The sequence below is a fragment of the Delphinus delphis genome, chromosome 19 (genome assembly GCF_949987515.2).
Source record: "Delphinus delphis chromosome 19, mDelDel1.2, whole genome shotgun sequence".
NCBI classification, from domain to species: Eukaryota; Metazoa; Chordata; class Mammalia; order Artiodactyla; family Delphinidae; genus Delphinus; species Delphinus delphis.
In genome coordinates, this window is record NC_082701.1 from 52,675,679 (window position 1) to 52,696,079 (window position 20,401).

The following is a 20,401-nucleotide window of genomic DNA, read 5'->3' on the forward strand; positions in this document are numbered from 1 at the left end:
GGGTTCCTTTTTAAAAAATTTAATGAAAAAAAAATGTGTGTGTGTGTGTGTGTGTGTGTGTGTGTGTGTGTATACATGCATATACACACACACAAATATAAACAAAAACTTTTAAAAGGCTAGAAGAACTTTCCGTGGGAAGCATCCCCCCAGTCCCCTCTCCCAGACCTCAGTTAATTCTCCAGGTCTGTTCTGCCACCACTGGGGTTCTGAGTTCTGTGGCTGGCAATCTTCACAGCCCTAAATAACGTGCTTGGATCCCACTTGATTTCTCAGTGGTGGAGGAGACTGAAAGACACCCCACTGGGAAAGGTGAGGGCTGACCCACTCACACTGGGCACGGCTCCCTTCCCAATCCAGGGTTTAAGAGTCCTCTTACGACTTTCAGCTCTTCCTTTGGTTTCCTGTGATGCATTCGGTAAATTATTCGTGTTCCGAGAAGGGTACCGGGCTCTCACCTCCCCTCCCCTCCACGTGAGCAGGGGATGTCACTGCTGCTTTTGCCCAACCCCCCTCCCCCAGCCCATGCCTCCCCTCCTCTGTCCCACACTGTCAATGCTACTGATGTTCAAATTCCAGGTCTACACACCCCGTTTGTGAATTCACTCAAAGCTGAGGCCAGGCTCCATTTGGAGACGGAGGAGTCCACAAAAGAAAAGGAGAGACAGAGTCCCCACCTCAGGGAGCTTACAGTCTGGGGTGGGAGAGTGACAACCAACAGGGAGGAGTACTCTGAGGACAGTGCAACAGCAGGAAGCGGGGATCCAGAGTGACGGGAGAGGACTGTAAATTGAGCCATCAAGGAAGGCTTCTCAGAGGAGGTGACATTTAATGCAAGGTCAAATCCACAAGAAGTCAGAAGGTGTTCTCCCCACTGGCGTGTCCTGCGACCCACCTCCTGGGATCCCAGAATGAGATGTATCCTAAGAGTAATAACCCCTCCACCTATTACAGGAATGTCTACCTTGACCACCTCTGCTTCGTTACCTACGCTGATGGAGAACTCATATCCTTGCAAGGAATCCATTTGCTTTCCAGACATTCTGTTTGAAAGCTGCCCTGTAAACACCTGCCTCCTTAACTCCTATTCCTTGAGGCCTTCGGGAACCACGTGGACCGAGTCTGCCCCCAGTTTGGGTCCCTACACTGGCAGACAGCTAAGAGCTCTGACGCTTCACCTCACCCAGCCATGCCCCGCCACCTCCCTGAGCACCTGAGAGCGAGTGAGAGGGACCAGAGCTGCTGCCGGCACTACTGGAGTGTTGCCATCCCACGGGGCAACAGGCTACGGGGCCTCCAAGCCCTCTAGACCCCTCCCCAGGTTTGGCCCGTACGATCCGCAGCCAGGTTTCAGACCCAGGCTCCAGAGCCGTGGCCTCCCCCTTGAAGGTGTGTGTGGTTCCCAGCCGGCCCCCAGGGTGCCCCGAAGTAGTGCGTGGACGGTACCTGTCAGAGGCAGAGAGCTTCTGTGAGGGCCAGGGCTGGCTGGAATCCCAGGAGAACTGCTGGGACGCTCCCAGGTGGTCTCTGGTCAAAGAAAGAAAAAAACACAATCGCGCTGAGAATTTGCTAGGGCAGAAGCTCCGAGTGTCACAGAGCAGAACTGGGCCACCTCCCTCCCTAAACCCGGGAAGCAGGGGTCCGCCTTCTGCTCCCATATCCATCTCCTCTCCTGCCTTCCCATGACAACAAAGTTTCTCTCTGCTGGGGACCCTTCTCCATGCAGCTGGGACCAAAAGGAGGTGGCCTTCTGGGTGGAATCCTGTGAAACAGCCCCCATTGCCCCTCTCCTCCTGCGAGGCTGCCAACTCATGCATCTCCACTTGGGTCCCTCGTCCTGGAACCCCAGCTGTCAACCAGGCATCACTCCCCAAATGCCCACTGTCATCTGAAACCCCAAAGCCCAGGGGAAGGAGCCCTGGCCGGGGGTCTGTACAGAGACCTGGGTGACTGGGGGTGACTTCCTTCCTGGTTCTGCAACTCCACGTCTCGTGTGAATTACAGCTGCTGTGTCTGATTGAACACTTCTCTCTTCCAATATCCAGCCAGAAATAACGCTAAGATTGCAGCTATACGATCATCCCCCAAACGCTACTCTACCCATCTCACTGCTGTGAGCAGAGACTTCTCATAAAATTGTCTAGTGATAAAAATAATACTTTCTTACGACGTACAACGTGATGATGTAGAAAGAAGTGCAAAGAAGAAAAAGTATCATCCGTAGTCCCACAGCTCGGAGGCCGTCACTAAACATTTGGGCACCTGTGTGCTGATTTGTTTTCTAGGCCTATGTACATCTTTGGAACAAAACAAAATCATACTGTACGTTCTCTTCACCTATGGACTTCTGTGGGTATCTTTCCAAAACCATTAAAAGGGCCGGATAGCACAGGGGTTAGGATCTATTAGCAGCAGTGAGTCTAGAGCCAGATGTCTGGGTTTGAATCCCAGCTCTGCCTCTCACCACCAGTTTAACCTTGACCAAGCTAATCGTCCCCTGGGTGCCTCGGTTTCCACCTCTGTAAAATGAGATCAATAATGGCAGCTGTTGTGTTCATGCCAAATGCCCATTTATAAGCTTTTAGCATCAAGTTATTTTTAAAGTTAGTCCAATATATGGATATGACACTATTTAGTCCAAAATTCTCTTACTGAAAATTCAATTGTCTCAAATATTTAAAGCAAAAACGAACACAATCTTTCAATGGCTTCTGTGAATTAAGATTCGAGAGAACTGGGGTTTGCCCTCAGTTCCGACTCTTATCTGCTGTGCAGCCCTGGGCAAGTGACGCTACTTCTCTGGTCCTCCGATTCTTCATCTAAAATGAAAGGGTCGGGCTGACTGGTCCTTTAGGCCCCAATACTCTTGCCCTCCAGCTTTGATTGGGGGTCTCAAAACCTTAAGATCTACTGTTTGGGTTTTAGGATCTTATGGCTCTAGGAGTCGGGTGGTAATACGGTCTCTTCATGTCTTAAGGGAGAGAAAAAGGAGGGTGAGCAAAAGGCAAGCAGCAGGGAGGATGTGACCAGGAACAAGAGAGCAGAGGGGTCTTCCAGGAGGGGTGACTAGAGGGCAGCATCCCTGGAGGAGGAGGGACGCTTGGGCTCGTGCTGAGAGCACCAAGACTTGGAGAATCTATATAAAGACCACCAGACCGCTCAGAGGCCGAGGGCAGTGGAAGCATCCTAGGCCTGGCCGCTCAGGAGCTGAGTGACCTTTGGAAGCCATCTAACGCTGTGCTTTGTTTTTCTCAACTGTACAATGGGGATAAAAATGGTACCTAATTAGGGCTGTAATAGCATGACATGGGTTAGTACATGGAAGGTGCTTTGGATGACAGGGGCACACAGTAAGTGCCTCATCAGAGTTAAATAAAGCAAACAGACTAGCGAGGCTGGATGTAGAAATGGGGGGGGATTCAGATGAGAAAGAAGCCTTCCTACAAAGTGAGCTGGGCTCCAGCAGAGACCAGACGCGGCCTGCAGCCTCCATCTCCTCCCTAAAGAGGCCTCTCTTCCGTCCGCTGGATCGGCCCCGCCTGGAGGCCACACTGCTGTCTCCACATCCACAGCGCCCAGCTCAGGCTCTCCCCTCCAACGCAGCCCCCTGGGGCCCAGGGGACCAACCTCCACGGCTTCACCAGCTCCTCCCGGGTCCCACCACCCACGTGCAATCAGTTCCCGGGGCCTGGAGGTGCCCCTCCATCACTTTCCTCACCTCCTCTCCACCTCACCCCTAACGTGTCTCCCCACTCAGGGTCAGCGCTCACCTGGAGAACCCCTTGCGCCTCCTTTCCAACATGGCACAGAGAACAAAGTCCAAGCTTTGTCATCCCCACGCCCACCTCTCCGCCAGCGAGGCTCCAGCACAGCAACCTTGTCTGTCTGTCCAGACTGACTCCCACTGACCTCACTCCAGCCCAGGTAACTCACTTGCTGGTCTCGGAACATGTCTTTGCTCTGATTTTTACACACCCTCACCACCTCCCGCCCCCACCATCCCTGGATGTCAGGATCGTGTTCGTTTGCCAAGTTCCAACTAAAACGCCTCTTCCTCCATGCAGCCTTCCCAGCGGACTGCGGGAGAAGGCTCTGAAATCACAGGGAGATGCTGCCTGCAGTCAGAACCACGCTCTAGGTGCTGGGGCCCGAAGGAAGGCCCCTTGCCCTGTATTCGCTGGCCTGGATCACTCACAGGCCCTCAGAGGCGGGAATCTCTTCTCCTGTATCGCATCTCTCTATCCAACCTCCGCCAGGACTCCATCAGGGACGATGCAGATGCCTGAAGGGTTCTGCCCAGCCCACCTCCTGGTCTTAGCCAGCTCTGGTCAGTCCAAAATACAAAGCCACTGTGAGCCTGGGGCAGGCCAGGCGGACATCTGGAGAGAGCCCCCGGGGCTCTGGCTGAGTGACCTCATCGGCAGCAGGAAAAATCACCCCAGATGACCACACCACACACAGGCAGGAAACCATTTCCAGGTCTTTTTCAATAAAAGACTCCCTAATCTATTTACAGCACACCAGGCTCCCCGATAGCGCCAAAGCAAAACTGAAGTGGCAGCTCGGGGCTCAGGCTACCCTGGATTGAGGCCCCCTTGCATTCTCTGGGCTTCCATCCTGGGGGGCTAGGTCATTCCAGTTGACCACCCAGACTGCTAACAGTCACTGCCATGCAGGCCCCAAAGGCTCTGGGCGGGGGGTGGGGGCCAGTGAGGACAGAGTGGAAGGAGTGAAACCTGTGCTTGGAAAGCCTCTGACCGTCCAACCCAATTCAGGAGAAACACATTGTTTCCTAAAGGCAACTCGAACTCAACTCGAACCTCTTCCGCTGAAAACAGGGGAGACAGATACACACACAACTGAGCTGACTGCTGACCGTGGATCAAATCGGACCAAGGGAGGTTGCTATTCTAGCCACCCATGTGAGAAGCCAGAAATTTCCATTTCCCCATCAGTGGATTACAGGGGCTGCCCATGTAGAATAAAACTTCTAAACAGAGAGTATAGTTGAAAGGTGGAAAGTGATGTCAATGTGATTTCAGAGCACAGACGCCCCTTCCTTAAAATAAGAATAATAATTATTATTATTATTTTTAAAAAACAGTAAGCAAGGCAGGAGTTATTAACTTTAGAGTCACTTGTAGACTTCGTTTCCCTTTGTTAAAACTACATCCTTCATGCTTTGCAAGGTACGAGCTTGCACTGGGAAAGTCAGTGAGCCCCTGGACCTCATCTGCCTTGGGGGAATCTGTGAGCCTTGTCCCCCACCCTTTTCCCCCTCCCCTTCCCACACTCTGCCCCACCCACCAGTGGACTCCTGGCTCATGATTGGTCAGTTTTCTTGGTTGAGTAGTAGCTCTCTGCTGCCCCCACTGGCTATCAGGTGAAATAACCACAGGTACCAGCCTAGGAGGAACTGGGTTCTTGGGTCCTGATCACGCACACCCCGGATGCCCTTGGCAGGGACAGAGCATGTGGAAACAGAAGGACGCAAAAGCTCCTCGCAAACACTCTTTTGCAGGGAATTCCCTGGCGGTCCAGTGGTTAGGACTCTGCACTTAAACTGTAGAGGGCCCGGGTTCGAGCCCTGGTCAGGGAACTAAGATCCTGCAAGCCATGTGGTGTGGCCAAGAAAACTTTCACAATCGCAAGAAGTGGACATGCCTCCAAAACTAGGACTTTAAAGCACCTCTGTCAAAACTGAAAAAGGGGGCTTCCCTGGTGGCGCAGTGGTTGAGAGTCTGCCTGCCGATGCAGGGGATACGGGTTCGTGCCCCGGTCCGGGAAGATCCCACATGCCGCGGAGCGGCTGGGCCCGTGAGCCATGGCCGCTGAACCTGCGCGTCCGGAGCCTGTGCTCCGCAACGGGAGAGGCCACAACAGTGAGCGGCCCGCGTACCGCAAAAAAAAAAAAAAAAAAAAAAAAAACTGAAAAAGGAAGCAGGTACAAAATTTTTAAAATGACATCAAAGAACTGAAACACAGGATTAACAAATTCCATGGAAACTGGAGATATGTAGAATACTGTACCTAACTGAATAAAATATAGCCTTGTACATTTAAACAAACAAACGAAAAAACACAACACCCTCTTGGAGGGGCATGAACTGCTCTGCAGGATCATCTAGGTCTGATCACCAGCGGGAGGGCTTCTGAGCCTGGGCCAGACCCTGAGTCTCAGGCAGCCCAGAAGGGTTGCAACACGGCCACTGGCCCCAGAATCTAGTCTATTTCCTGAGCTTCAGCAAACATGGACCCCAGGCTGGGAGACCTGAGGTCTTCAGCAGGAAATGCTGGCTGGAGTCAAGCCTGGGGGGTGGGGATGGGGGTAAGTAGGTGGCAGCTAACACCCCACCAACTCCCAGCCTTCAGGCAGCACACACGGCCCTGGGGTGCTCCCCTGAGCACTGCGGGAGAGGAGAGCTGGGGACACCAGGACTCCACTGGCACAAGAAAGGCAAGAAGTGGAAAGGAACCTGGACCGGGTGTTTAAAACACCCCTCAAATATTCTGAGGCAGCCTAGAGATGTTCCTAAGAGCTCAGGTGTCACACAGACAGAGGTTCGAATCCCAGCTCCACCCCTTACTACTCGGCCTCGGTTTCCTCACTGTAAAGTGGGGATGACACGACTGCAGCCTCGTGGTCCTGGGATGCACGGTCAGTGGGCACATACAGCTTCCAGCACAGTCTCGGAGACAGAGGAAGCCCTCAAACACATTAAACAGCAACACTAATAATATGAATGAAACAAAACCCTCTGCATTCCTTCCTTCCTCTTTCCTCCTCTCTGTTTCCCAACTTCCACCCCACCAGCTGCCTCCCTGCCCCACACTCCTCTTCCTGCCTTCACAGAACACAGCTCCCAAAGGGAGAGGGAGGGCACGGCTCCCTCTCGGGGGCTGGGGGGAAGAGATGCTAGAAGGTCTTCGTTAGCATGTCTGAGCTGCAGGGGGTCCCCGCACAGCAGCCCACAGAACCCTTATGCAACCCTGTGATCCAGGCGGGGCAGGGGCCCTGACGCCCGCTCTACAGATGATACAGAGGCTGGTGATGCCAATGGATGAAGCAGCAGCCCCGTCAGTGCCCTGGCCGTTGGATATTGGCCTGAGTCAAGCTTCGGACTGGCTCCAGCTGGCACAAAGGGCCTGCAAGAGTAGGGTGGGGAGCTCCCAGAGAAATTCTAGTAGGGAGGGTGGTCCGCCTGGAACACCCCGAGCCTGTCCTTCAACCCCTTTAGGATCCCCGACATACCAACCTCCTCATAGGGTGCGTACTCGGTCAAACACACCGGGAACCCCTGAACGTGGGCTGGGGAATGATGAGGGCTGATGCAACACAGGAAAAAGGGGGTCGTGTCACTGAGCCAGCAAGTATGGGCAGCTGACTGCCAGCTCACAGATATTACAAGCCCTGCTGTATGGCTGAGAAAACTGTAGATGGGTCCCCAGAAGGAAATCTTATCACATCAAAGCCTGAACACTCAGGACCCAGACCCTAAGCACAGCTATTAAGCAAAGCTCCAGGTCTGTTTCCCAAACTTGGTCTCTCCTCAGGATCATTCGATCTGAAGCTACAGATTCCCAGACCTTGCGCCCGAAGACTCTGCTTTGGCAGGTCTTGGGTGGAACCCAGAAGTCAGCATTTTAACAAGCAGGCTCAGGGGTTAACCAGATGTAAGAAAAACGGGTAGAGTCCATAGTAAACCATGATGGGAACCAGCCACAGAGGGGGAGGTACCTGGATGAGACAAAAAAACGCCAGGGGAGCGATCAGACACGGGATCAGGCATAGTACGAAGCAAGATGTGTGAGAGCAACGTAGGGGAACTTAAGGAACCCTCCAAAATGTCACGTCTACCCCAATGTTCTAAAAATATCAGGTTCATAACATCCGTCCCCAAGAGCCTCCGCTTTGACTTGCGGCTTTGTTATCTATTTTAGTGTCTGAGGGAGCCTTATGAATTACAGTGACTGTCACAAACCCTTTAGCACAACTGAGTCCTTAGGGTTTTATGCAATCCTGGTCCCAGGTGGTTGGCAGGGACAGAGCTGACAGGTCAGCGCCATCAGGATATTCTCAGCTGGAAATCTTATCAAATCAAAGCCCGGGACACTCACAGCCCTATGTGCTCTCCGCCAACATCATTTAGGTTTTCTGAGCCCTGTGAACAGGCACCAGGCTGGGGAGGGGCTCTGAGAGCTCGCAGCGTCATTCCTGCCCTCAGGGAGCTGACGGCTGGGGAGCTGGATGAGGTCATCCTAAGTCAGCTGTAACACCTGCTTTCAAATCCGATCCTCCCAGAGATGTGCTCTAAGGGCTGGGACTGTATCAGATAAATGTATCTCTGTCTCCCTGGTCCGAGGTACAGCAGGCACTCAATAGATGTTTGAGGAATGAATGGAGGCTCAATTCAAAGCACTGTCAGAAGCAAGTCTAGTTACATTGCCAATGGCTGGCTTTAAAGATGAGTGAGTGAGTGAGTGAGCGCGCGCGCGCGCGCGCGCGCGCGCGTGCGTGCGTGCGTGTGTGTGTGTGTGCGCGTGTGTAGATAAAAAGATAAACAGACAACAGAAAGACATAGAAGGGGCAGGGAGAGCAGACGGGTCACCAAATCCCTTCACATAGTATGAAGTAGACATCAAGCAAGCTGCTCAATCCAAAAAGAGCCCAGAACGTACAGGTGGGTCACAGGAAAACAATTGCAGATGACAAATAAGGAAGAAAAGATGCTGATTCTCACTCAAAATTGGAGAAGTGGGGCTTCCCCGGTAGCGCAGTGGTTGGGAGTCCGCCTGTCGATGCAGGGGACGTGGGTTCGCGCCCCGGTCTGGAAAGATCCCACATGCTGCGGAGCGGCTGGGTCCATGAGCCATGGCCGCTGAGCCTGCGCGTCCAGAGCCTGTGTTCTGCAGCGGGAGCGGCCGCAGCGGTGAGAGGCCCGTGTACCGCAAAAAAAAAAAAAGAAAAAATTGGAGAAGTGCAAATGAAGATGACAGGACACTATTTTTTTCACCCACTGGATCATTTTCTGCTAACTGGCTACTAAAGAAAAAAGGCAAGTCTGCAGAGAAAAATATGTATGAAACAGACCCAGAAATGGGCATAAGACATCAGGAGATCCCAGAAACCCAGGACAAACAACGCGCCTGATTTTCCTTCCGGTCCTTAAGCGGGGGCTTCTGTGAGATGCCCCATATCCTTCTAATAAAGGTCCTTTTTTCATAAGCTACTTTGGGTGGGCTTCTATTCCTATAACAAGGTAGTCCCTGCCCTTGGACAATCTCCCACATGCACTGCCCCGTAATGGTCAACGCCAGCCCCAAGGCCATTAGATCCACATCTGGAATCTCCTTCTGTGACCAGGCTGAATTGTGACTTCTGAAGTAGGACTTCCATAACCTCTCCCGGGAAAAAAATCACACCGCTCAACAGTTCAGAAGCTTCTCTACCCACAAAGTGGTATTTTCCACCCATACGTCACCTTTCTGTTTTGTTTTCTCAGAAACTCAGCATTTATGGACTTCAATGGCTCTGCACTGCTAATCCAGATTTAGAAGACTTTCCAGTAAAAGGCGTGACTTTACATTTTATAAATAATGCTCAAGATCACTGAGAGTGTTGCTTTTCACAAGCCAGAGGAGACTGTCAGAAAGAGCTCTGGTTATTCTGGGAAATAGGAATAGGCAATCATCTCCCTGAGGTGCGGCCGCAAAGGCACTTCCAAGGCCGCTGGATGCCCGAGGAAGGCTGGCCAGCCCCTGAGGCACAAAGAACCAACACTGCAAAACAGGTATAGAAATGCTGGGCAAAATGAGCTCTCCTCAAACATTAAGAAAGGGCATTCCGGGTAGAGAAGACTACACAAAATGGGGAAGAAATGGGTAGAGCTGAATGAAACAAGATTCCTTAGGAAAGTGCATGAGTAAGTTTAAAAAAGAAAAAAGCAAACAAAGAAAACCCTCTCTGCAAAGAAGCCTGAAAGCCTCATCCAATTAGGGAAATGCTAAAATGCTGGGGGCAGAGGCAGCCTCCTGCAACGTTAGAGCATAGGAGCCTCACCTGCAGGCCTGGTTAAACCACAGATTGCAGGCACACCCCCAGAGGGTCAGATTCAGGAGGGCCAGGGTGGGGCCTGAGACAGCATTTCTAACAAATTCCCAGGTGATACTGACGCTGCTGGTCCAGGGACCCCACTTTGAGAACCACAGACGTAGAGAAAGACAGGACGAAGAGCATTCTCTGCAACAGTTCACCCTGCCTCCAGCGGTTGGAGGTAGGGCTATAAAAAATAAATTTTTTTTGAAAGGTACAACAATCAAACCAACCCACGAATTACTCCTGACTTGAAAGCATCCACTGCTCACCTCCTTTCCTCTGAACGGGTGTTGTTGGCTGAAAACTGCGGCAAATAGTCAAGTTGGACCGAGAGATGCGGAGAGAGAAAAGTGAACCCCACGGGGCAGATGCTCTGAGAGAGCAAAGAAGAAATCCTCCGGGACCACAAATGTTTGGGCTGTTATGCAAGCCTCTTGAGGATTTCCTCTCCATCCCTAAAGCTCGCTAACTTCTTAGTTTGCATTTGCACACCTGGTAAGAGGAATTCACGCTCTGTGCACGAGAGTTGAGCCAGCTGGGTGGGGACGCGGTGTCCAAAAGCACTGTGTGCTCCTTGGCCCTTTCTGTCCTATTTCCCAAGGCTGTGTCCCTGTTCTGTCCTCTCCGTACCTTTTCTGCAGTGTCTCCCCCATCAGCACATGTTAATTTTACATACGGGCAGCAGAAAGCAAGTGAAGTCTTTATCCGTGGCAGAGAGGAAGAGAAGGGAGGGGGAGGAGGGGATGGGGGTCTCCTTGACTCCCAGCCCAGAACACACCTCCTTCTGTGGCAGAGATCACGTGGCCCGGCATCCCTGGATGCTCCTTTGCGCCATATAGAAAAGACCGGGGGCCTTTCAGGCTCCAGTTTGTGCATCTCAGCCCCAGAAGGATCCCCAGAACACGAGACCACCTCTCCAGTGGAACCGAGGAGGGTGGGATGTCGTGCTGGGGAAGGCGAAGCAAGAGAGAACCTTGGTGCTCAGCTCCCATCCGCTCCTCTATTTCAGAGAAGCTAATTTTACCTACTTGTACAAGTAATACAGGTCCAAGGGAGAAAACACTGGAAAACGGCAAAGTCAAAAGAGAACATAAAAATCCTCCCTGATCCCACTGCTCAGGGAGAACCCCTGCGTACAAGTTATCTCCCTGCACATCTAAATGCAATAGTGTGTCATGAGAGTGGAGGGCACCCCAGGCAGCAGGAATCAGGGACAGAGGGAGGTGGTGGCCGGGAGCTGGGTCCTGTCTGCATGGCCACAGGGCTCTGTCCTTAGGAAATACAAAGCTTGAAAGGCTTTCCAAAGCGGCGCAACCTTCTCTTTTCAAGATGGGGGCTCAAGACCAGGATTGCTGGGAATGTACCTAGAATCTGGCTTAAACCGGAGATGAACATGACCTCCAGCCAAGTCCTCTCTGGTATGTTCCAGAGAAGCCTCACAAGTACCGGGAAATCAACTGCTTCATGAAGTGTCTCAATTCACACTGCTGTGCACCTGAAACTAACACAACATTGTAAATCAACTCTACTCCAATTAAAAAAAAAAAAAAAGGAGTGGGAAATCCACTTAAATGGGGAAGAGAAAACAAGTGTCTCTTTGCTGAAGCTCGTATTAAAGCTTTCCTGCACGCACATCTCTTGGAATTACTGGCGTTCTGGTACCCTGGCAGCTATCCTAAGCCGGAGCTCATACCTCACATTCGCTGATCGGCTGGCGATAGGTTGGCAACGTAACAGGAAGGCGGGCCACCCTTCCTGCTGCTGGTGCTAACTGCCCCGTAGGGCAGGTGTTCTGAGACACAGATGACAGATTGCTCCTGTCCACAGCATTGCGGAGGACAAAACACCGCTTGTTTGTTTTAGCAGTGCCCAAAGAGACCACGATGGCGTGTTACTCTGGGCGTGGGAAATGTATTGGTTTCCTGGGGCTGCCCTAACAAAACACCACGAACTAGGCAGCTTCGACTACGACAGAAATGTATTGCGTCACAGTTCTGGAGGCTGGAAGTCTGAGACCAAGGTGTCAGCAAGATTGCTTCCTTCTGAGAGCTTGTGAGCATCTGCTCTAGGCCTCTTCCCTGGCTTCTGGTGGCCTCGGTCATTCCGTGGCTCATAGATGGGCTCCCTTTGTGTCTTCACATCGTCTTCCCTCTGTGTGTGTCTGTCTCTGCGTCCAAAACGCTTTTCGTAAGGATCCGACGTATTGGATGAGGGCCCAGCAAGCGCCGGGATCTTAACCTGATCGTCTGCAAAGACCCTATATCCAAGGTCACATTCAAGGGTCCTAGGGGTTAGGACTTAAACTTCCTTTGGGGGGGTGGGGGGGACACAGTTCAAAAGGCTGCAGCTGGCTGGGAACAGTAGGAGGCAGGGATGGAGGTCACACTAACCTATGGAGTTGATCTGGGGAACAGAAAGTCTGGACAGAGGAGTCCAGGGATTCAGAAGCAGAGGGTCCGGGTCTGTGGCAGGGCCCAGAGGGGGAGCAAGGAACTGGACCACCAGGGACCAGGGGAAAACTAAGCCCCAGCCCTAGTACATGTCCCAGCAGGCAGCCACGCAGAGCACGAGTGCCGTCAGACTGGTTGTTCAAACAGTGAAAAACGTCTGTACCAGTTGGAAAACTGCTTCCGCTCCGACCTCCCTACCCCAAGTATCCCCAGTCCCCGAGACCGCCCCACCCCCATTAGATCCCCACAAGGGCCATTAAGGCTGAATGCCTGGGGAGGGGGCGGGGGGCAGAATCCCCTTCCAGCATGTTCTTCGCGCAGTCCATCCCTGTGCTGGACCGCTCGGTAACTTCCTCTGCTCTCACCCATTGCAGGGGCTATTTCTTCTCGGGCTGGGTACACAGGTGCTAATAAGCACAGCCGGCAAGAGGGCAGCGCATCACTCCACAGGAATGTCCAGGAGCCCCGCCGGGTACAAGGCCCAGCCCATGACCTTCCAAGGACAGCAAGACCCTTCAGGGGAGGCTCCCAGAGCCCCGTGCCCAGCCCAGCACCCCGCTGCCGGGGAGCGCACGCAATCAACACTCATCCCGCGCCACTAACTTCTCACCCCATCCTCCTCCCACACCTCTTGGAAGAGCACTGCCTACTCCGGAATCCATCTTGGACTGAAATTACAAAAAGGCTGTTCCTCAGCTCCAAGACCTTCCTCCAACAGTGAAGATCTGATCGCCGGGATGCCACGCCAGCTCTCCGTACGAGGCAGGTTCCCCAGCAGTGGTGTGTGAGGAGCACGGCGGTGTGGCAACTCCCTGTTGCACAGGATTTGAGGGCCGGAAGGGACCTGCAGAGGTCTGTTCAGGCAGGAAAGAAAATGGACTGCAACCCACGACGAAAGTCTCCTTTAACAATCTCATCTCCACTGGGAGGCGTTCTCGAAGCCATTTGCATTGTGTTCGCCCACACCACCCCTGCAAGGAGCCATCCAAGTGCATAATGAGAGACGGCAACAGAGAAGGCATTGAGCAAACGCTTGTGGCTTGATAATCCATTCACGTGGTCCTGGCCCACTCACTCATCAGAATATAACCTATGGATAATTTCCATTTTGCCAGGAGTTCCGCTGACTCCGTGGGACCCAACTCTTTAAACAGCATTGATGGCTATCTCTGTCCAGACCGCCCTTCCCTGTGGACCCCAACTTCCTGCTGCGGCCACGTGCTCCCACTGCCCCCCCCCCACAGGCTTTACAGAAGCCCCCAAACGGCAACGCTTCCTGCACTAATAGGTCGGGTGCACATGAAAGCTCCAGGAATAAGGCAGAGTATGGGATGAGTCTGAAAGTTCTTCCTGAAGTGGACCGGTCAGTCCTTTCTCCCGATTCTTTCATCTCTCGCCTGGTCCCCTTTCATAATCTCTTATTTCCAAGTGCATTTATAAAATAGATTCCTGATTTTATGCCTAATGCTAATTTTCCCCTGCAATACTCGCTGTCAAGCCATGAGGCTATGTCCAAACACAGGTCAAAGCTCAAGGCCCCACAAGCACTGGACATGTAAGATGCTTGCATGAAGCAGACTCGAGCAGAAGAAAAGTCAGGAGTGGTGGCAACCTGCTCAGATCCACCGGTGGCGTTCAGGCAGGAAGGCGGGTCGCATGCGGCCATACCTCACAATTTTTCAAAAGGAGACAAGTATCTGGGTGGGTATGAAACATGTCCCAATTTTTCAATGTTGGCAACTCATTCAACATCTTTAAGGATGGCGAACAGAAAACAAAATCCTTCTGTGGACAGCCTCTGGCCTCAAGACAAGCCCCCGTGAGACATCGACTCTACCTGAATCTCTGCAGGACAGCTCACCTGGATCTAGCGGTCCTGACCCTGCCTTGCCCCACCGCCACCAGAGGCACTACAACTGCCCTAGAAATGCAGTCATCACACACCAGAGTTCAACCCAAGCAAACGTCACTCCTTATGGATACACAGCTCACGATCACCTTGTACTTTTCTCGGCCTGTAATGAATACAGGTCGATCTAATGCCTGGAAAAGATCCTACCACTTTACATGGATGGATTAGCGTGACAGGGCTGGATTAGTCATTGGATACGATCCGATCCCACCACACTCACCAGGCCACTGGGCTCTGCAAAGTGATGATGAGGGCAAGGTGACCCTACACTGGTACGTATGTCCTAAGCAAAGCAGAGGCCAGCTAGGACATTCCGGGATAACGTTCTCCAGAGAAGAGAAATATGAAGGAAGAAAAACTTTACAGCTTTCTTACATCTCCAAGGCCTAGAACTCTTTCACTAGACTCCAAGTTCCTTGAAGGCAAGGATGGTGTTCAGATGTCTAGATGTCAGAGTGCTACAGAGAATGGGAAAATGAAAACAGTAGAAGCCCCAAAGCCTTTGACTTAGTTGCAGCTAGAAACAAAGTTGAAACCAGAGTTCATACGTCTTTTATTTTTTTAATGGCAAAAATACTGAGATTCAAAAAAAAATGTTTTTTGAGCTATTGACTCAAAAGCTGTGAAATGATAAGAACTGCCACTACATCCTGTTATGTAGACAAGAATAAAGGCTAGAGATATCTGCAAGTCTGCTACCCTGACAACACAAGAGTATAAACACAAGCCAGGTGAAGGGCCTTTCTTGGTATTTTATTCTCATTCTATATCCTGTCACTGTAAGATTGAGTTATTTGTCTTCACGTCGTTTTTCCGCGAGATTCTACTTTAACGACAATGGTTTATAACCATAAACCATTTATTGAACCTTGGGACTATAATGCACGTTTACTTGTTCGAAGAAAATTGTATTTTCTCATTGAATTTCCACGAGAGAAAAACTGGATTTCAAGGGACTCTTCAGCGTCAGAATATCTGATCCACTGACCATGCCATCATCAATCTGGTTGTCTCCTTAGACGTCAAAAATAGGTGGTGACTATCAGAAAACAATTAAAGATATAAAGCAGGAATTTTTACTCGCTCCAAATAGGAGATTCCAATTCAGTAGGTCTGCGGCAGGAGCTGTGTGTCAATATTTTTAAACAAACTCCCCATGTGCTTCAATGCCCACCAAAGTTTGGGAATCGGGCAGAAGGAATGCCCAACTGAGGCATCAAAGAACTTGTTCTAGAAGGACACCAGGAAAGTCACCAACTCACCCACCTACCTCTATATGCCTGTTTTTATTGTGATATAACTCATATACCATGCAACTCACTCTCTAAAAGCACACATTACAGGGGTTTTTAGTATATTCACAGAGATGTGCAACCACCAACACTATCTAATTTTAGAACATTTTCATCACCTCAAAAGGACACCCCTTACCCGTGAGAAGTCACCCCTTCTCCCCAGTCCCTGGAACCACGAATCTACTATCTGGGTCTATGGATTTGCCTGTTCTAAGCATTTCATATAAATGGAACCACACAACATAGGGCTTTTTGTGCGTGTGGCTTCTTTCACTTAGCACGATATTTTCAAGGTTCACCCATGCATGTTGCATGTACCCATTAGTACTTGCTTCCTTTTTATGGCTGAATAACTTCCCATTGCAGGGACAGACCACATTTTGTTTCGGATATTAATTTTGGTGGGGGGGGGGGGCCCACACCGAGCAGCTTGTGGGATCTTAGTTCCCCAACCAGGGACTGAACGCAGGCCCTCGTGGGTAAGAGCGTGGAGTCCTAATCACTGGACCGCCAGGGAATTCCCAGACCACATTTTGTTTATCCACTCATTCGTTGATGGACGTTTGGGTTGTTTCTGGCCATCATGAATAATGCTGCCATGAACATTCATGTATAAATTTTTGTGTGGACACGTTTTCAGTTCTCTTGGGTAGATATCTAGGAGTGGAACTGCTGGGTCCTATGCCATACATTCTATTTTATTCCAGATCTGAACCACTTGCTGCTAACTGGTGACCCCACCTAACATCCAATGAGGAAAGTTCTTACACTGTTGACCAATAAGTTGTCTTTTTCAAAGTAACACTAGCAAACAATAAAATTCTGTCTGCTTTGTGTTTTGATTTTTATGGGACTTCAACTTCCTGGCAGCGTGAATGACTCTCTAACCCACCTCGCACCTGCCAAAATTCCAGGAGAATTTAAAACTGCTTAAAAACTGCTGAGAAATGAGAGATGTGTACTGAAGTGTTACCTTAATATTACAGATTAAAATGAATTCTCTGGAAGGGAAAAACGCAACCCCACAGAAACAGATGAATAGTAAGATTTAAGGGCTCACAGCTTCCCATTAAGAAAGAGTCCATGAAAGAAAAATAATACAGCTAAAATAAAAAACATGAACACACACGCACGCACACACGCGCGCGCACATACACACACACACACACACACACACACCTATTTCAATCAACTGAATGTGCCAAATAAAAGCATCGTTTTAGTCTCACATTTGTTCAACACAGATGGACAGATGAAAACAGACTGATGTTTTTGGGCGCAGAAGCTTCTCAGGGCAACTTTTATTAACTGAGAATTATCAGGGCTGCTCTCTCAAGTATTCCAATTATTTGTAACAAAGAGAAGCTCAAGGAATGCTTTTAAAAAGGGTTCTACTGGAAAACTTATCCAGAAACTCACATTAGCTCCTGCTGTAATAAAGTTAGATGGGAATCTACTCATTTAAAGAAAAATTAAAACCAGAAATCAAGAAAAGTGCCTATTATTTGGTAAATGAATCCAAAAGCTCAAATCCTGGTTTAATCCTCCACGTTTGGCTCACAAACATAATAAAACATTTATACATATGAATTCTTTGTCAAAAGAGCTTAAAAACAGTTCCCAGCTCTCCTGGGTTTCAGCTGATGCTCTCAGAAGATAGTTGTGTTTCCCTTAAAAGTAAAGTTATCTCGGATTGTTTTTGCTACTAATCCATGTACTCAGTTATCCTTATTGCAAATTAAGTCACTGCCCTCCCCCATGCCCATCCTCCTGTATACTGAGGTAAAAAGGAAAAGATTAGAAGACAGGGGATCCAAGCATAGCTTGGTCTTTGAATGGGCAGGTAACTTTGACTGAGTCCCTTTACCCCATGGGGGACTCCCTTCCTCATGTGTAAAATGAACGGGTTCTATCTGTTAGGCTGGGGATCATCAAACTTTTTCTTTTAAAGGCCGGAGGGTAAACATTTTTGGTTTTGTGAGCTATATGGACCCTACTCAACTCTGCCATCTTTGGGCAATAGCAGCCTTAGGCAATAAGAAAATAAAAGAGGGGCTTCCCTGGTGGTGCAGTGGTTAAGAGTCCACCTGCCAATGCAGGGGACGTGGGTTCGAGCCCTGGTCCGGGAAGATCCCACATGCTGCGGAGCAACTAAGCCCCTGTGCCACAACTACTGAGCCTGTGCTCTAGAGCCCGCAAGCCAGAACTACTGAGGCTGCGCTCTGGAGCCCGCACGCCTAGAGCCCGTGCTCTGCAGCAGGAGAAGCCATGGCAATGAGAAGCCCACACACCGCAACGAAGAGTAGCCCCCGCTCACCACAACGAGACCCGCACAGCAACAAAGACCCAACGCAGCCAAAAATTAAAATAAATATATATTAAAAAAAAGAAAAGAAAAGAAAAGAGCACGCCTGTGTTCCAATTAAGCTCTATTTACAGAAACAGGCTGCAAGCTGAATTTGGCCCAAGGGCTGTAGACTGCCAACTGCCGTGTTCAATGATTTGTAAGGTTCCCCCTAGGATGACTGAGTAAAAGTCATCGGCCACCGAAACCCTGTAAATAATCAAGTCATCAAGGCCTGACAGTGGAGAGAGATGTACAGCCCAGCACACGGTGGGACAGGAGCCTCCAGGCTGGGACAGACATTGGGCTCTTCCTCACGTTTCCATCGACTGCCTCCTCCTATTTTGGTGGGTACCTCACCCACGCTCCACTGACCATCGCCTTGGGCTTGGCTGAAGCATCACTCTGTGGGGGTGGAATAAGGCTTTCCAAGAGGCTGCTGGGGGTCAGATGCTACACCCCAAAGTGGGGGGAAATGGCTCTCCAAGCAGAGAAGCGTGGCCAGTGGGAAACAGGAGATGAGAAGGAGGTGAGCAGATAAAACACCTCTGCTCTCCCGTGGACTACTCAAAGGCATGACTCCTCTCTGCAAACCTGGTTCCAGAGAAGCGAACACACTTGCTGAGCAACCCGCTGGCTGTCAGTTCACTGTCAAGGCTAGCCAGCATCTTCCTTTGCCTCTCTTCCCCCCTCACCCACCCTCACCATTCTGGGCTTATACCTCCCAAATAAGGTGTTAACACTTAATCCTTGCCTCAGGCTCTGCTTTCTCGGGGAAACAGGACTAAGGCACCCTCTTCAAATGATCCTCTTTCTTTAGAAATGAAAGACAGATAAATGAAACTATCAGATTTAAAGTATATAAAGATTAATCTATGTAAGAGATAAAATACTGACTCATACACTAAGCAAAACCAAGCTTGGCCTTCGTTACTGGCTTGAAATATCCCTTCGAGGTCCAAATAGTAAAAATATATCTTAAATAATATCTAAAAAGCCAGCATCTCTCCAAAAAGAAGACCTGAATATCTCTGACCCTGTTAAGTGATTAAATGTGCATATCTGGGCTTCCAATGATAAATGGAACAAAACAACTTTGTGCTGTTTTCTTGAAATGCAGTTATTTGTTATGCAAATAAGAGGTCCCGCTTAACACTAGCTTAGGTCCCTGAATAGGCTGGCTACTGATAATAGCTCAATAACCAGAAACTAAACACACTCTCATTTTTGGCAATAGAGTCAACTTTGGGTAGAACGGAGCACTGCAGCACAAGCAATTTCCTGATACCAGAACCCTGGGGCCTGAGCTCAGTACCACCCTGCCCGACAAAATGCCCCAGAGAGCCATAAACCGTGAGGAGATAAGGGGAGATGGGTGGGAGGAAGATGCCTCCCAAGGTCTCATGCTCTGATGGCCTTGCTGAGTTTCTACGAAAACAATAGTGTCATTGCATTAACTTACCCAACAAAATTTCCTGTGAGCCATCTGGCCCAACACCATTTATTAAATAATGTGTGCTTTCCCCAAAGACTTACAATATCCCCTCCCCCACCATAAATCTGACCTGTATTTCAGTCTGTCTTGACAATCTTTTCTCCTTTGCCATTCAGGACATTGCCTGCTCCTGGAAGCCTCACATCTCTGACGATTCTGTCCGAGCCCCCTCTGCCCCTCCCTTAAGCGTGGTTCTGCAGGGCTCTCTTTCCCCTGGAGGCTTGCCCTGGGTGACCTCCTGCACGCTCCTGATTTCAGTTCTCTGCTGATGAAATGCAAGCTCTGGGCCGCTACCTGGGCTTGTGCAGGTCGGTCCCTGTACAACGGAGTCAGACCAAGGGACAAGTGGGGGTGTAACCCAGCCTGCTCTCTGCCCACCATGCCGTGCACCCACACAGCTCCCCAGTGCCTCATCTTTAGCCCAGATGACGACCCCTGAGTCACAGACCCATCGGTCCAACATACACTGCCCATCTCTCCCTGAATGTTCCCCAAGGAACGGTATGCTCAACGTGGAATCATCTTCTTTCTTCCAAAGCCATTCCTCCCAAGTTCCCTGTTCTCACTGAACAGCTCCGGCACACAAGGCAGAAAAGGAATCTGTGCGTTCTTCTTTCCTGGACCTGCCACACCCCGGTCTGACAGATCGTATCTCCTCCTCTCCGGCCACACTACAGACACGGAGCTGACCTCATTACTTCTCATGGAGCCTGTCAGGTTCCTGCTCACCATCCTATAACCCATCACTCTGCTGCACGAGCAATATCGCCGCAATATTCTGAGGATGTCAAGCCAGCGCTTCCATCGCT

General features: G+C 50.4%; 1 protein-coding gene and 1 non-coding gene across 5 annotated transcripts in view; one reads left to right on the plus strand and one right to left on the minus strand.

Annotated features, from left to right (window-relative positions):
- The window catches only part of GAS7 (growth arrest specific 7), a 201,705-nt gene that overhangs the window by 56,466 nt on the left and 124,838 nt on the right, over positions 1-20,401 (minus strand). For all 4 annotated transcript variants that reach the window (XR_009517096.1, XR_009517097.1, XR_009517098.1 and 1 more), the window contains exon 3: positions 1,447-1,527. Coding sequence is in view for 1 of the 4 variants with exons in the window: in XM_059998325.1 (XP_059854308.1) it covers positions 1,447-1,527 (81 nt within the window). In the remaining 3 variants the exon portion in view is untranslated. The remainder of the gene's footprint in view (positions 1-1,446; positions 1,528-20,401) is intronic.
- On the plus strand, positions 5,527-5,599 carry TRNAL-UAA (transfer RNA leucine (anticodon UAA)). Its single transcript has one exon. It is a non-coding gene; the product is annotated as a tRNA-Leu (tRNA).